The 16449-nt window shown below is 64.2% G+C and overlaps 1 protein-coding gene across 1 annotated transcript in view; it reads right to left on the bottom strand.

Moving 5' to 3' along the window:
- Positions 1–3368: 3368 nt before the first annotated feature.
- The window catches only part of KATNIP (katanin interacting protein), a 162211-nt gene continuing 149130 nt past the window's right edge, over positions 3369–16449 (bottom strand). The window contains exons 21-29 of the mRNA XM_079121544.1: positions 13325–13490; positions 10497–10654; positions 9451–9515; positions 8645–8755; positions 7356–7495; positions 5647–5748; positions 5129–5289; positions 4952–5040; positions 3369–4624 (exon numbers count right to left, since the gene is read on the bottom strand). Coding sequence (XP_078977670.1) covers positions 4566–4624; positions 4952–5040; positions 5129–5289; positions 5647–5748; positions 7356–7495; positions 8645–8755; positions 9451–9515; positions 10497–10654; positions 13325–13490 — 1051 coding nt within the window. The 3' untranslated portion in view covers positions 3369–4565. The remainder of the gene's footprint in view (positions 4625–4951; positions 5041–5128; positions 5290–5646; positions 5749–7355; positions 7496–8644; positions 8756–9450; positions 9516–10496; positions 10655–13324; positions 13491–16449) is intronic.

Here is a 16449-nt window from a genome sequence, read left to right as displayed (position 1 = left end):
GGGTCTACCACCTGGCGGGCTGGCTTCCCTCCTGGGCTGGTGGCAGTGACCAGCCATCGTCCCCACCACCCCCGCCAAAGCCATGGTGCCTGGCCTCGCACGCGTCTCCCGCGGGTAATGGAAACGTCAACTTGATTCATGGGCGTCCATCTGCAGCAGCCAGGCCTGGGGATGAGGCTGGCCGGGAGGCGCGTCCCCGTGAAGAGCTGGCCGCTCCTGCTCGGGAGGAAGCGAGGACCCTGGCGGCAGCTGCTGTGGGTGAGGGGGTTCAAGTCCTGCGGCCACCACACCCGCTGCGGCTTCCTTCCCTCAAACATTCTCTGAGGGACCTGTGGGATGGACACCGTGCCAGGAACCCAGCCACGCAGGAGCTGCCCCGGGAATCAGGAAGGCGCCCCTTCCTCCTCACGGAGCTCCTGCACCTGCGGCCGACTCAGATCCTGCAGGAAACCTTAAATAATCCGAGATGGCTTCGAAGAGTCAGAGTGGCAGGGGGCGGGGAGGGCCTGACATGGAGGGCGAGGCAGGAGGCCGCCAGGGAAAGCGAGGGTGGGAGGACAGCTGTGCAAAGGCCCTGGGGCTGGAAACAAGTCCGTGTGGTCTGAGCAGGGAGGCAAGGGCTGCTTCCCACCATCCTCTGGGGTCTGCGTGTGCGGCCTTGTGGGTGATGGCAAGGGCTGTGGCCTTTCACCTTGAGGGGCTTTAAAGGAAGACATGACCAGCACTGCATTTGGGAAGTTCTTCCAGCTGTGTGAGGTGAAGGCCTGGGAGATGGGGTGCAGGGCAGAAGTGGGGCCACCAGAGCAGGGTCCTGGTGGGGGACGGTGGCAGCTGAAGCCAGGGACCCTCAGAGATTGGAGCCAAGCCTCCTCCGCCTGGATTTACTGTATGGTCAGACGGGAAGCCACCACGCCTGGCCCCTGCCTGGCCCCAACCCAGCAGGGCACTGCTCCGCTCTGGTCTGCTATTTGGTCCCTACTTCAGGAGGGGCTGTGGGCGCAGCTGACGCCTGCGGGCCTGGCAGGGCAGTGGCCACTGCCAGGATGGCTGGGGAAATGGAGTGAGGGGCTCTGGGACCCCAGGAGGAGCCTCTGCAGGGAAAGCTCTGTGGCCTGAGGTCAACCTGGGGCTCCATGGAGCCCCGTCCTCCCCCTTCCCCTGGGGACTTCCGGGGGCACCTGCAGGGTGGTCGCAGAGGTGGAGGAAGGACCCCTAGAGGGGAGTCCCGGAAGAGGGAGGGGCCGGGGGAACCACACGGGCGGATTGGCAGAGGAGGGGCGGGACTTCCATCCCTGCTCAGCCAATAGGTCGGCAGCCCTGAGGCCTGTGCCCTCCATGGACCAATCAGCTGAAGCCAAGAGCTTGTCCCGGAGAGAGGGGCGGGGCCATGCTGGAGGCGGGGCCAGGCTGCTCTCGAAAGGGCCTGGGCTCAAGAGTCACACGCCAGGTCCCCAGGCCCCTCTCCCTGAGGCTGTCTACACCTGTGAAACGAGGGTCATCGTGAGACAGTGTCGTTCCTCCCAGGAGGACTAAAACTATAGGGTCTCATGGCGGACACCAGGACACCCTGAAGCAGGTGTCCTTGGTCCCCCTGCCCCCTGGGTAAGGAAGCCCAGGCCAGGGCGTAGTCACTTTCCAAGGTCACACGGCCAGGAAGTAGTGGAGCCTGGACTTGAACACAGGCCCGCTGGCCCCAGGACCATTGCACATGCTGGGGTGAAGGACTCGCTGGCTAAGGACTCCTACACCACGGCCCGTGCCCGGCGCCCGGCGCCCGGAGCCTTGCCCAGCGAGGCTGCGGAGGAGTCGGCGGGAACAGCCCGAGGCTGCGAAGCTGCTGCTTCAGCTGGGGCTTTCTGGAGAGCTGGGAACCTGGACGGGTGTCAGATTGCCACAGGGAGACGTGGGACCCTGCAGTGGAGGACACCCCCTGGCCACGTGGGGACCCACACGACACATGGCCAGGCCCGCTCTGGATCCCGGCCCCAGCACAACCTAGGCTGAAGCCCCAGGACCTGGGTGCCGGGCGCCCAGAGGGCTGGAGCCGATGGTGATGGGCCCGCTTAGCCAACCCCATGCCCGTGGCACTGTCCCCACGTCCCCTTCTGCTCCTCCACGTTCACTGCCCAGGGCACTTTGGAGGAGCCCGGAGGCCCGGTGGCCTGGGCACCTGGAGAGCACTGCCGGGTGGGCGGCTGTCAGAGCGGCCCTCTCTCCAGAGACAGGGGACCTGAATCCTCAGGTGGGACGGGACAGCAACCCCCAGCCTGGGAGCCCGGGAGGGGAAGGGGCTGCCTGGCCAGTGGGTGGGAGGCCTCCCGGGCGCCCGGGATGCGAGGCGCGCTAACCCCGCTGGTGACGAGGAGCTTCTGCTGCTGGGCAGAGGGGCCTCCCAGGGACAGGGCCTGGCCACTCCTCCGGAGCCCTGCCAGCTGTCCCTTAGCTGTGGCGGAGGGCGGAGGTGGGGCTGTCACCTCCGGGACCCAAGGACCACGCTCTTCTGTCCACGTGGGGGCAGGGCCGGAATGGCCTCTCTCCCCGCTCCCGAGAGGGGCAGGGCCGGGATGAGGGAGGGGCATGCCTGCAGGGTGGGCGGGCGGGAGGCCCCCTTCTCTGGACCAGAGTCCAGGCGGCAGGGAGCTGGGTCTCCCTGTAGAAGTAAACAGCGCTGGACGTCCGCCTTCTCCTGAAACCCCGAAGGTGCGGGGGACGTGGGGACCGTGCTGCCCCCGCGACCAGTCCTGGCGGTTGCTTCCCTGGACCCTGAGTACCCGGGACCCAGCCCAGGGATCTGGCCCGCAGTGCGGGTGGTTGGTAAGGAGCCCTGGGCTGCTGCCAGGGTTGCTGCTGGCGCCTGAGCCGGGGCGTAGCCTCCGCCCCCCAACTGCACCATCTTCCCACTCAGCAGCCGAGTCTGCCTTGGGTGAGGAGAGCGGTAGGGAGGGGCCCAGGCATCAGGCACGTGGGGGCTGGAGGAGCCACTCCTGGGGAGAAAACCCTGTGCCAAAGACCCATAGGATTGTCACCCGCCTCAGCTCCCAGAGGTCATCCCAGGATCTGCATGTTGACCAATACCTTCTGAAGCTGTGTGTCCCAGGAAGGTTGCACAGCCTCTCTGTGCCTCAGTGAAATGAGGATAATGACAGAACCTAACCCACAGGACTGTGAGGTGGAGGAGCCAGGTGTGTAGTAATGGAGTGAGGTGACATTCTGTTGAGTAGGCAGGGTCAGGATCCGATGTCTGCAGGCGGGGAGGGAGCTCAGAGAGGGCGCATGTTCCTGTGCTTCAGACGGACCCCTGCTCAGGGCCTTGGAGGCAGTACCGGCTCCCCTGTGTGACCCCAAATGCAGTGCGCCAGACTCTGCTCTTAATAACATCTTTTATTGATTTTTGCAAGAGAAAAAAATAGAAATTTATTTTCAAGTTAATGCCTGTACAGCTCCTTTCCCTCCTAAATTGCATGGTACATACGATCATTATAAAACCAACCAAGGTCCTGGCAGCCAGCGTGCCCCCTGCAGATCCCACCCACCCAGGCCGGAGCGGGATGGAGGGTCCGACTCCCTTCGGGGCAATGGCACTGTTTCGGTGACCAGCCCGGCTCCGGGCAGCGCTCCTGGAGTAGGAGCCAGGGCCAGGCGGCTGGGCACATCTGGAGCTGGGCGGGAGCGGGGGCTTGGGAGCGGGCGATGGTGGATCTTCCCCGGAGAAACCATTGCTATCTGCACATCAGCCGCTCCCGCGAAGAGCGCATTTGCATGGCCGCCCGGCCGGCTGCGGAGCTCATCAAGGGTCTGCGCTGGGCTGCGTGGGAACGCACTCGGAGAGGCAGCGCCGGGCTGGGCGCCAGGAAAACAACGGATTAATATTTGGAACGAGAAATTACCCACCACTGGGAAACCAATTAGGCTCCTGATCCGAGCCTGTTACATAGATGGAAAGGGAGGCTCGGGGCTCCCGCGGGGGTGCGGCGCGCCCAGCTCAGGGCGGCCGGGCGGGCGGAGGGCTGGGCGGCAGAGCCGAGGGGGCGAGGGCCGTGTCCAGGGCGCGTCCAGGCGCTGGCAGGCCCTGCTCGCAGGATGCACACCGCGGCCAGTCCTGTCTCAGGCTTGGCGAGCGACAGGCCCCAGGCCAGCCCCCGAGGGTCCCCTTTTCCTCATCCGGGCCTGATAAACGGGGGATGGCGGCAGCCCGGGCTGACCTTGGCGCCCAGGAGACACTGCCCCTGCCAGCCCGCGTGTGCACGGGAGGCTGGCCTCCTCCAGGGCCGGGCCTCCGGCTGCTGACCCTGCCGGGCCTGAGAAGCTGGGTGAAGGCCCGCCCACCTCAGCTCCTGGCCTGAGGCGGGTGGGTGGGCCTGGTGGTCACCGCGCACTGTGCAGGGAGGCACCGGGCAGGGCCCTGGCTCCCGCAGCAGCCCAAGCTGCAGGGCACGGCCACCCGGCAGCCGCAGCCTGTGTCCCCAGAGCCGCCTGTCCCTCTGTGCTGTGATTCTTCCGGCCTCGGGGATCCTGGTGGTGACACTGAGGACTGAGGCCCTGGCCCGGGGCTGGGCGCTCCGGCGTCAGCACCGCCACCGTCTGGCTGGCTCCTTCTCACTTATGCAGGTTTTGGGGCGCAGAGCTGTCAAAGCAGAGCGCAGGGTGGGGGGCGCGTTACCGGCTTCACACCAGCGCCCACGCCCAGGGGAGGCCCCACCACTGGGTTGCCACCCTGGGCTTGGGACCTGGCCACCCCTGCCCCCTGCGTTCCCCCAGGGCACGGGGACCTCTCCACGCAGGGCTTCTGCTGCCCTTGACCTGCCCTTGACCTCTTCCCTCTGCACAGGGCTTGCAGGAAGTAGGTCCCTGTCACCCCAGGGTCTGCCCATGGCCCCTCAGCTGCCTAGGGTGCGCAGGCTGCCAGCCCCTCCCTCCTGCCACCTGCCCAGTGGGCAGACGGGAGGCTGACCTGGGTCTGCCACACTGGGCTTCCTTCTGGAGCTGGTGACGGCCTGGTTTTCATTGGTCATCTGGACGTCCTGGTCCTCTGCCTGGTTACTGTGTGGAGCAGGAGCCAGGAGGTTCCACAGGCTCCGCCGAGCGTCCCCACCACCCACCCTCCGTAGGGCCCGGGTCAGGGGCACACCTGATGGCCGTGTGCTTCTCCTGGTGACAGAGGTCGTTGTCCTCAGTGAAGAGGATGGTGTGGTGGGGCACCGTGGGCTCGCAGGTGGGCAGGATGCCCCCGGCCAGATGGCCCACCATGGCCAGGATCCCATGGTACACCAGCAGGTCGTCCACCAGGAGCTGGGCAGACACGGGGCTGAGGGACCGCCCCTCCTGGACTGGCCTGGGCAGAGCCCGAGGCTTTCTCCTCTGAAGAGGGTGTCACCAGCCGGGGCCCCGCCACCCAGGGGGCTGCGGCTGGGCAGCTGGGCTGCAAGGAGCGTCCCCGCTCTCCCGTCCCCGTGTGGCTCCGGAGGAGACCAGGGCGGAAAGCCCCAGGCCACTCGGGGTGGCGTGAACGCTGGTCGGTGACCAGCCCCCTGCCTCTGGGCCAGGCCCCGTCTCGACCTTGGCACAGGAGATACGTCAAGCTGCAACAAATAACTGCCCGCAGCCCGATGACCAGCGCCATCTCCAGAGCCCGCCACGCAGACCTACCCCGAACTCCTTCACCCCGCGGCGGGGCGTCTTCGCATAGTTCCACAGCTTGATCATGGACACGGTGGTGGGCAGGTCGAAGATCACGTACACCCGGTTCACCTGTGGGGGCAGCGAGGGCTCTGCCGGCCAGGCCTGGAGGTGCCAGGTGGCGTGTCCCTGCCAGGGGCCCAGAGCCCGCGCCCGTCTCCAGTCAGGTCAACCACGCTGGGCAGCTCGGGCAGGGCCGTCTTGCTGGGCTGGCGGTGGCCCTCACTTAAATACTGGCAGAGTCCGGGGCACCCGTCCTTCCCCAGATAGGCCCAGAAACAGCCTGGGCTCCACGGGCCACAGGGACAGTCCCCAACCCCAGGGTCCCCAGGACACGCACAGGCCATGTCAGGGGCCTGACCCGCTTGTCCCTTTCCCTGAGTCACAGATGAAAAGCCCAGCTGGGCGGCCCGAGGCCTGGTGGGGAGGAGCTCACAGGTGTGCTGGGGCCTCCGCTGGGCAGGGCCAGGCTGCCCGGTCAGTGGCAGAATCCAGCTGAAGTGGCCACAGCCCAGGCAGCCTCCCCTTGCACCTCACTGAGGGGTACAAGCCCAAAGGAAGAAGCCAGCAGGCCCCCCAGGAGGACGTGGGGCCGGCCTTGGGGAGGTTAGCTTCTGGCCTCTCCTGGGACAGTGAAGGTCAGGACAGGGTCCTGCGCCTCAGTGCCTGTGGGCTCCAGCAGACAGCAGGAGAGGTGGCCTGAGGCTAGGCAGCGCCTGGTGAATGGCCATGGTGCATACCTGAGCCCACACCTGCTTCCCGCCCCTGCTGCCCCACACCTGCTGCCCCACACCTGCTGCCCACACCTGCTTCCTGCCCCTGCTGCCCACACCTGCTGCCCACACCTGCTTCCTGCCCCTGTTGCCCCACACCTGCTGCCCACACCTGCTTCCTGCCCCTGCTGCCCCACACCTGCTGCCCCGCACCTGCCACCCCGCACCTGCTGCCCGCACGTGCTGCCCGCACCTGCCGCCCCGCACCCGCTGCCCGCACCCGCTGCCCCGCACCTGCTGGCCCACAGGGCCGTGTCCCTCTCCTGCAACAGCAGGGCTGGGGCCTAGGGGCTTGGAAGACATCAGTCAGAATTGCTGCTGCCCACTTCCTGTGGCATTTTGAGAGGACAATGTCCCCCTGCTCTCCGCCCAGTTATATGAGTGGAAAAGGGGCAGTTGGCCTGGAAGCCATGGCTGCCCCAGACCCTGCTGTGCCCTGTGCACAGGCTCCGAGCCCACTACCCTGTCCCAGGCTCTGTCCTCCTCCACTGGGCTGGCAGGTGCAGGAGGGCAGAAGGCCACCGAGGCTCCCCGCCAGGCCTTGAGAGCAGGGCAGCAGCCCCTGGCCAGGAAGGCTGACCAGGAGACTGGGGCCAGGGAGGGCAGGGCCACCTCGCTGGGATCAAGTGCCCAGAGACGTGAGGAAAGCGCAGGAGCAGCCCAGGAGAGGGCAGGCTGAAGAGGGCAGAGGGACGCCTGGGTCCTGCCACGGCTCCGGCTGCAGGGCCCCGGGTGCCCAGGCCTCCTGGTGCCCCGTGTTGCAGCCACCCCAGCAAAGAGGAAGGATCGCTGGCCGGGGGAGCTGACCCCGGGGCACCCCTGCCAGCTCCCGAGCCTCCTAATGTGTCGGGTCCTGGACCAGGGACACAGCTCCCTCCCGCCACCACCCAGGTCCCAGGAACCCACCAGGCCGGGCAGGATGGGGGCCAGCCACATGTGCCTGCCGTCGCTGGTGTTGTTCACTTGGTCCACCAACTTGTCGGGCGTGCGGACGTCCCCGCACACGCCCTCCAGTGAGTTCACGCTGTCCGGGAAGGCCGCGATATCTAGGCTGCGGCTAAGTGACCATAACGTAGGATGTTGCGCCCGGCACAGCTGCCACTCCGAGGGCAGTCGGCCGCCATCGCCATGGGACTCGGGATGCTTGGGCTGGCGGCCTGTGCTCTGCTGACAGCTAAGTGACACCCTGGGAAGCGTCTGCGTGGATGGACCGGGTGCAGGACCTGAGCGGGGCCCAGGGGCTGCTGGGAAGGGGCCGCAGGGCGCCAGGTGCAGGAGCAGCCACTGGGGACAGTGGGACCCCCTGCCGGGTCTCATGTGAGGGCCACTGGGCTCCTGGGCCACAGCAGGATGGGGCCGCCTGGCCGCCTGCTGGTGCTGTGGGGCTGCAGAACCCGCTTCCAGCCCTGCTCTGCTGTGAGGCCGCGGGCTGGCGGGTCACGGCTCGGGGCCTTGGAGTTCCCGCTCTGGGTAGGCAGGGCAGGGTACGTTCATGAGGCAGGTCACATAGAGCAGCAGCAGCCTGGGGGTTAGACGCTGGGCTCTAGAGCCAGGCTCACTCGCTGTGTGACCTTAGGCAAGTTACTCAAGCAGCCTCTCTGTCTCGGGATTCTCCTCTGTAAAGAGGGGACAGCAACGTGCTTTCTTCACAAGATTTCTGTGGGGGCCAATGAGGTCCCCTGTGACAAGCCCTCAGTAGACATTAATAATGTGTCTGGGGGGCCTAGCAGATGACACAGGAAGGAGTGGGGCTTGAGGGACCCTGGAAGGAGATGCCTGGGGACAAAGGGCAGCAGCCGTGTTGGCTCAGCCGTCCTCGCTCTGCTTGACCTCGGCCTGGCACTACCAGTTTCTCAAGAGCAGCCACAGACTGGGCGTTTCCTCTAAAAATATCGGCAACTAATTCAAAACAGCTGCGGACTCCCGGGCTGGCAGCTCTGAGGTCCCAGCCTCCCGAGGGTGGCTGCTTCCTGCAGGCCTTGTCAGAGCCTTTAGCACTCACTCCCAGGGCCAGTGGCTGGACTGGGATGCGGCGGGGTCTGCCCCGTCCACCTGACCACAGGCTCTGGTCTGCGGATCCCTTGGCGGGTGGGGCTGGGGCTGCTCTTCTGCCCCAGGGTCAGATCTGCCGTCAGAAAGCAGAGCAGGGGCTGGTCTCCGCCCTCCGCGGTGGCCGCTGCGCCCTGGAAGGATACTGTTCTCTGACAGGGGGATCTTCTCGCCCCGCTCGTCATACAGCTCCAGCCCGGTGAGCCCGATGTAGTAGGGGTCCCCCCAGCTGGTCAGCAGCTGGAACTGGAAGATGACTGGGCACCGTGTTAAGGAAGAGGCTTCATCTGGAGAGTGGAGGACAGGGCGGTGTGTGTGGATGAAGGTGAGGACGAGCGCTTTCCTCCTGCTGAAATGCCACCGAAGTCTCTGTGGCACCTGACCTTCCTACACCGTGACCGTGTGGCCTCCAGAGACTGGAGGGGGCCCTCCAGGGAGCAGACTCGGGGAGGCTGAGCACCCGCTGGTCCCGTCCCGCCTGGTCGGAGAAGCTGAGCACGGAGTGCTGTCCCCTGCTCTGTCCTGCTCCGGTGTGGGGGGTGCAGGCTGCACGGCACCAGGCGGGATGGGCCCTGGCGGCTGACCTGCCACCGCTAGTCTCCTGCACAAGTGGACATGGAGCCCTCCCCAGCCCTGTTGCCCACGGGCTCCCGGCACCCCGGGGCACAGCAGGGCGACTCCCAGGTGATGGCACAGCCCTTCCAGGAGAAGAGGGGAGCTACCAACAGGGCTTCAGAGCCGGGCTGCCTGGGCTCGCCAGTCAGGTGCTCCCTCTCCCAGCTGTGCAGCCCCGGGCAAGTTACATGGCCTCTCTGTGCCTCTGTTTTCTTAGTTGGGCTAAGAGCTGTAGCGGGGACTGTGTAATTCAGGCAATGCACTGAGATCAGCACGGGGTGGGGGGCAGGAAAGAGGAGGGGAAGGGGGGAGGGAGAGGAGGGGGAGGGGAGGATACAGCCGCAGGGCATCAGCGGGGCCTCGTAGTCCATGCTGGCGCGCTCCGAGCTTCTCGTGCTGAGCCTGGACAGACAAAGCCGCACCATGAAGAAGACCCCAAGGGCCAGCACCCCTGGTCAGTCACCGTCCAGGCCACAGCCCCTGCATGCCCTGTGCTCCCATCTCCCAGGGGCGACGGAGCCCATCTCGAGATGGCCTGTGGCAGGTCACCCCCGTCCCCGTGCCCCCCTCCCTCTGTCCCTTGGACACGGCACCCAGGTCACGCATGGGGACGTCACCAAGGCCAGTGTGGGGCTGGCCGCGAGTCCCGCTCCAGGAGCTTCTCGTAACAGACTCCAGAGCCCCGCGAGGCAGGTCCCCTAGCCTGGGGTCGAGGACCCTGGAACTCAGAGGTGACCTCTCAGGGCCCCACGGCTGGTGGCAGTGGAAACAGGAAGTGCCCAAGGTCGTCTGGGGCCACTGCCCACTCTCAGCCACCCTCTCCGTCTCCCCTGGACAGGCCGAGTGCCCGGAGGGATGGGCAGAGGGAAGGGAGCGGAGGCAGGTCCGCCGGGGCCCAGTTCCCACGTCTGAGCCGGGCCTAAGCCGCCCTCGAGGCTGCGGGCAGGGCCCCAGGGCCCTAGCACAGGACCCGGGTCGCACCAGGGGCCGGGGGCTCCTCTCTGCCCTCTGCAGGGCCACCCTGGCCTGGCCTGGCCTGGCCTCAGGGCTGGGCCGCAGGCTGGAGGAGCCGACCTAAGGTGGCGTTCACCCCCTGCCATGAGCGCCGCAGCGCCAGGAAGCTGGGTCCTCCTGAACCTAAACAGGAGCCAGACCAGAGCGGGGAGCCGCCGCCTGGCCGCGGCCTCTCTTCCCAGCAGGAAGCGCAGCGAAGCGTCTAGTCTTCAGACTGGAGACCCAACCCTCCCAGACAGGGCGGGCGCCCAGGCTTCCGAGCTCGGCTGAGCTTTAGAAACCCAGGTTGAAAAGCTCCCTGAAAAGCGTCGCGTTTGATCAGCTTTCAAAGCCCCACGGGACGCGCTTCAGAGCCGGCTGGCCCCTCACCTCCTGGCCGGCTGGGGCCTGGGCTGAGCTTGCAGATGGTCCACGAAGAGGATTTCTTGAGCAAAATCGAAGTGGCAGTTGCCAGGTCCCTTCCGGATGAGGAAGCCTTCGGGGGGTGACACGCACAAGCCGTCCAGAGACACGTGGGCGATTTTGGCCTGGTGGACAGACACACCTGCTGAGCCAGGAGCCAGCAGGGCCGGCAGTGCGCTGGGCCCCTCAGGGCTGGGGGGCGGCATGGCGTGGCCCTTCCCCACACCAGGCCCCCGGCTGGGCCCCCAGCCTCCCTCAGCCCACTCCACGTCAGGCGCGGCGCTGGGCACTGCAGAGTGGGGGCCAGACCGTGAGGCCCTACTGCGGTGGACAGCGACATGTGTCCTCTGGTCCCCAAGCTTCAGAGGTGGCATGTAACTTGGCCAAGCCCCATCCATGGCACCTGTTGCAGTGGCCTGTGGTGGCATGGGCGCAGGCGGGGAACGGCCACCACGTGGCCGTGCTGGTGGCTGAGACTCCCCAGCCTCGCTCCTCTCGGCCGCCAGGTGGGCACTGCGGGGAGTTCACGGTGCAGTGCCCCCAGTGCCCGGAAGGGTGCCCATCCTCACGGCCCCCTGCAGGCTGCCCGGTCAGGAGGGCACTTCCTGAGCTCATCCTCCTGGGCACTCGCTGCTGGCAGTGCCCAGCTGCTTCTGGTCCCTCCCGATGGCAGAGGCCCAGCTGGACCCACTCCATCTGCCTCCGGGCCCAGTAGACAGTGGGTGCATACTAAGAGCTCTCTGTGCCGTGTGGGCCTGGCCAGCGTACCCCTCCTTGGACCAGGAGCCACCAGCCACGCTCCCGGCCCTGGCCGAGCGGGAGGCCAGGGTGGGGGCAGAGGGCTTTGGGAGCGGTTCTCCTCCACGTGTCAGCGATGTGGGGGGTGCCGAGAGGGGGACGAGGGGAGTCCCGCCCCGGGTCGCAGGGTGATGCGCGTGTCCCCTTGTCTGTCAGGCAGGGTGCAGGCAGAGGGCCCGGCCTCCCTGTCGCCTGTCCCAGCGGGCCTCGGAGCTGGGCCTGGGACCTGGGGGAATGGCCCAGCCTGCAGGCTTTGCTGGCCCCTTGAAGGCGCTTGCCTTCCCTGGACTTGGAGCTAGCAGGATGGAGGCCCCGGGTCGCCAAAAACGCAAATCCAGAAGCAGAGGGGGCTGAGCCGACTCCCCCAGCCCCGCTTCTGTCCCCCTCCTCTGCCGCCTCTGCGGTGCAGCTAAGGGCCCCAGTGTGGGGGCGCAGGGCAACGCGCCCCTGCCCACTGAAGGATGTGAAGCCCATCACCTGCAGGAGCCCAGGGCCCGGCCTGCGACCCACAATTGGGGTGTCCTGGGGTCTTTGGGAATACGGGGGACTTGAGTCAGGGGTCTGTGTGCTGCCGCTGGGATCTGCCTCTCATGCCAAGTGTCCACCCCCGTCTCCCACATGGTGCCAGAGCCACCTGTCACAGGCACCATGGTGGCCAGACCTGTGGGGCAGCGACTCGGTGCCCTGAGTCCCATAGGTGACCCAGGCCTCGAAGCTCAGTGAAGGCTGGGATCCGCCCAGGAGATTCGAAGCTCGAGGTGCACGTGAGGAAAAAGCCTTTGTTTTTTCTTAACTGGGGACTGACCCGAGGTGCCTGACCACTGAGCCACGTCCCCAGCACTGTTCTGAATTTCATTTAGAGACAAGGTCTCACTGGGCTGCTGAGGCTGGCTCTGAACTCGAGATCCTCCGGCCTCGGCCTCTGGCGCTGCACGGGCCTGGTGAGAAGACTGGTTTTTAATGCTGATGCGTCTGACTTTCTCAACATGCCGAACCCGAGGCACTCCCACAGAAATGGGGTCCCGTTGGCGGGTTTGTAAACTACCTGCCTGGAGGCGCCCTGGCCCCAGAGGGGGCCACCCCTGCCTAGCCAAAGTGACCCAGTTCCTCAGGCCCTGCGGGTTCCGTGGAAGGAGTTCTGTGGCACAGCCCAGATCTGGGGACCACTGGACCCGAGGTCCAGTCCTGGCCTTGTTAGCTGGAGAGCAGTGAAGGGTCTCCCGCCCAAGGCCCATGGCTGCTCCTTCCCTGTTTACAGCCGACCGGAAACAGGACACGCAGCTCTCAGGCAGGGCCGAGGTTCAGCCTCAGGCCCTTGGACATCAGGGCCTCTGCGCTGCTGCCTTTCTGGGGACCTGGCCAGCTTCATGCAGTGGGAGGGGACAAAGGCCACGTTCAGCCACCTCAGGCTGGACAGGCTGTGCAAAGGGCGCTTCCTTCGCTCTTTCCTCCTCCAGCAGAGGCCGTCTTAGAACCGCGGAGGCCCCCACACAGCATGAGAACCGTGAGGAAATCAGAGCCTGTGGGCTCCTAGACTGACAGACGTGGACAGGGAGCCCCGCTGTGTGACCTGGGGCAGGAGAGGAACCTCTCTGAACCTTGGTTTAACACGCTGGGAGACAGAGCAGTAACACCTGCCCCGGAGCCTGGGGCAAGGATCTAGCAGGTCGGCAGGAGCACGGGAAGCCCCAGCACAGGTCTGGTCCCTGGGGCTCAGTGGACACCAGGGCCATAACTGTCCACTATGATTGGGGGGCCAGGCCAGCCCCCCGCCCCAGCCCCAGAAGAAAAGAGGCCCCGCAGCGTCCTGAGGCTGTGCCGGGCTCGCTCCCTGGCCTGCATTTGCTGTCTGCAGAAGGACACAGCAGTGGCTCTCCCTGGATGGCACCGGCTCCACTTGGAAAGTTCTGGAGGATTTATGCCGCCCTGGCAGGCACCCAGCCATTCATCAAGTGCGGCTCCCTGTCAGGGGCTGCGCGGCCGCGGCTCCGGCTTACCCCTCGGTAGGTGTCCTCGGGAGATTTATTGTAGTTCCAGAAGCGCAGGCCAGCGATGCTCTCAGCTCTGTCGAAGCGGATGGTGACCACGTGGTCCAGCCCCGGCGAGAAGGGGACCAGCCACATGTGCTCGTCCTCCATGGTGATGTTGACTCCATCAATCAACCTGCAGGCAACGGGTAGACTGGTCAGGTGGGGCGGCCAGCAGGCGTGGGACCCTGGCGGGACCAAGCCACGCCTCCTCCATACCCCAGCTGGACCAGGCTCTGGGCGGAGGCCTGGCGGAGGGGCCCATCAGTGAGGGGCCATTGCTCATCTGTGGGATCAGATAAAAGTTTAAAAACAGAAAAACAGAACCGCCTGTGCTGTTAAAGGCACCCTCAAGCAATCACTGAGGTTAAAAAGGGCGGGTGGGGGTGCCGGGAGGTAGCTCAGTGGGTAGAGCGCTGGCCTCTCAAGGCCAAGGCCCTGGGTTCAATCCCCAGCACCACAGAAAAAAAGAAAGAAAAGGTAAAACGTGTCAGTGTCCTGAATCCTTTACCAGCAATCCCATTCCTGGGATTTTTTTTTTTTCCTTATGAGGAAATATAACTGATCCCCATGCTGGAAAGCTGTCTGCGCAAAGATGCTCAGTGCAGAAGCATTTAGACTGGAAAAACAAAACAGAAAACCCAAAAGATAAACTAAAATCTATCAAAATAGAGGAATGGGTAAGTAGATTCACACACTGGCGCAACAGGAGCAGACGTGCGGGGCAGCGTGGGACGGCCGGTCACAGCGTGGAGGGGCGATCAGAAGGTGGGGGAGTGAGGACCAGGACCGGCCATCGGGAGAGCGTGGGAACATCGGGGTCAGAGGGCAGGGAGGGCGTGGCTCTGTTCCAGACTCCCTGCACCCAGGAAGCCGGAGTGCACTTCCAAAGAAGCAGAGCCCCTGCTCAGGCACCAGGCCACTTGGCGGCTCTTGCCTGGGCACAAGTGTGGGAGGGGGCAGTGGCCCTGGGAGTGGGCTGGCCAGACCCTGCTGGTACACAGGCTCCCGGGGAGCCCCAGGCAGCAGAAGGGAGCCCGGCACGCCTCACCCATGCATGGCCGTCCTGCCCCGCCCTCCTGGGCTCTGCCAGGGTTTGTTCCAAGGAGATGACGTGTCCTGACTGCCTGGACCGTCCAGCATGCTCAGCCAGACTGGACCCCTGTCCCACGGCCCAGGCATTCCTCGGACACCTGGCTTGGAGGCAGAGCCAGTTGGCCGCTCCTGACCTCCCTGCACCCCGAGATTCCTGTGATCTTGGGGCTGCTCATTGGGACTGGCTCAAGCTGCTGCTGTGTTTTCTGGATTTGAAAATAAACTTATTTTTTCTTTTACATTTTAAAGTTTGGGGTTTGGAATAAATCTCACACTCTAAGTGTTCATCCAAGGAGGTAATTTTTTTTTTTCTCTAAAAGGCTGTTATTAAATTGATGGATGGTGTGTCTCACAATTGCTGGCATTTTAAAATGGAGGAAATTCAGCAACAACACTGGGTGTTTGTGGAACTAAGCTGACTGAGGACGGCCACCAGAGAACCTTCTCTTTCCTTCCAAAAGCAATTACTTTTCTGTCCTAGAGATGGAAAACTGCTGGCCAAGTCTGAGGGCCGAGAACATCGCTGAAGCATCGGCCGAGGGAGAAGGGAGTCTCCCAGAGCCCCTCCAGGGCTCCAAAAAGCTCCGTCCTCCAAAAAGGTGGGGGAGTGGGGATGGGGGGCAACCTGGGAGCACAGAGCATCCTGGTGGCTAAGCTGAGGCCTCTAAGTACCACATTCCACTAAAAGGAACCAGGGCCTCTTGGAGAAATGGCTGAGTATGGATCCAGGACAAGACACACACAATGAGCTGGGAACATCCTGTCTCGTCAGCAAGTGAGGGGGCTCTCGCGGTGACTGTCTGAACAGCATTCAGGTGGGCGGGGGGCAGCTCAGTGGGGGAGTGCTTGCCTGGCATGAGCAGGCCCTGGGTTCCGTCCCAGCACCACAGAAATAAGTAAATAAAAATATAAACGAATAAATAGACTCAGGAATTCTCAGTGTCCCAGAGGGAAAAATTTGAGCAAGAATAAGGATAAAAACTGGTGGACTGAGGCCCTTCACAGTACGCTTAAATGCGTGTTTACAATGACACTCAGAAACACTGAACGCTGTGGAGAGAGTCTGTTATCTTGAAAACTAAAAAATAACACGGGAATCAATCATATAGACTTTTTCTGTTTGACTCGGGCCACAGAGTCACCAAATGAATGAGGGAAAAAGGGCAGAATCCACCGACTCCACACCCCTAACAGATGAAGGGCCCAGGCACCGAGCCAGACGGGCCACCATCGTCACAGCAGGCTTGACGAGCGGGCAGGGCAGACGTCCCGGTGGCCACACCCAGCAGCTCCCCTCTGGTCCTCTTGACCCTGTGGTCCAACCTCCACCTGGATCTAATTAACAATCTGCCAGCAACACAGGGGATCGAGGAATGGGCCAAACGACACCATCGAGACGCACAGGGATCCAGGCTCTGCACGGTGAGAAACCTGGTTCCTTCAACAGGTAGCTTGCAAGAAAAAACGGAAGAGGCAGAAGGGACCCTGGTGGTCACAGAAAGCTGGAGAGGCCAGTCACGGATGTGGACATTATCTGGATCTGAATTCAAGCAAACAAACCGTTAAGAAGAGGAGCAGGTGGTCAGGGCATGTGCCCCCTGGACTCGTGCTGATCTGGGGAAGGTGATTTGTTGGCACGCTTAGTGTAACAAAGGTCCTGAGATTGTCACATGAGGGGTATGGGGCCAGGACTTGCTGCCCGGTGGTCTGGGTGTGGGGTGCTGAGCAGGGGGGCTGAATGAACTAGGGGGCCGGGTGGGGGTCATTTTTGCAGCCGCCAGGAGCCAGGTCACAGGCCCCAGGCCTAAGTACTCCGGAGGGTGACTCGCTGGGATATGGAGGTCGTGTGGCCCAGGAGCAGTCAATGCCAGCAGAGGAGGAGGACCCCGAATACTGTCCACCTTAAAGAGAAGCAAGCCGGGCGCAGTGGCACACGCCTATAATCCCAGCAGCTCAGGAGGTTGAAGCAGGAGGATCGAGAGTTCAAAGCCAGCCTCAGC

The sequence above is a fragment of the Sciurus vulgaris genome (assembly GCF_902686455.1).
Source record: "Sciurus vulgaris genome assembly, chromosome: 18".
Classification (NCBI taxonomy): domain Eukaryota; kingdom Metazoa; phylum Chordata; class Mammalia; order Rodentia; family Sciuridae; genus Sciurus; species Sciurus vulgaris.
The sequence above is the reverse complement of the archived record's forward strand: the minus strand, read 5'-3'. Positions and strand labels throughout refer to the sequence as shown.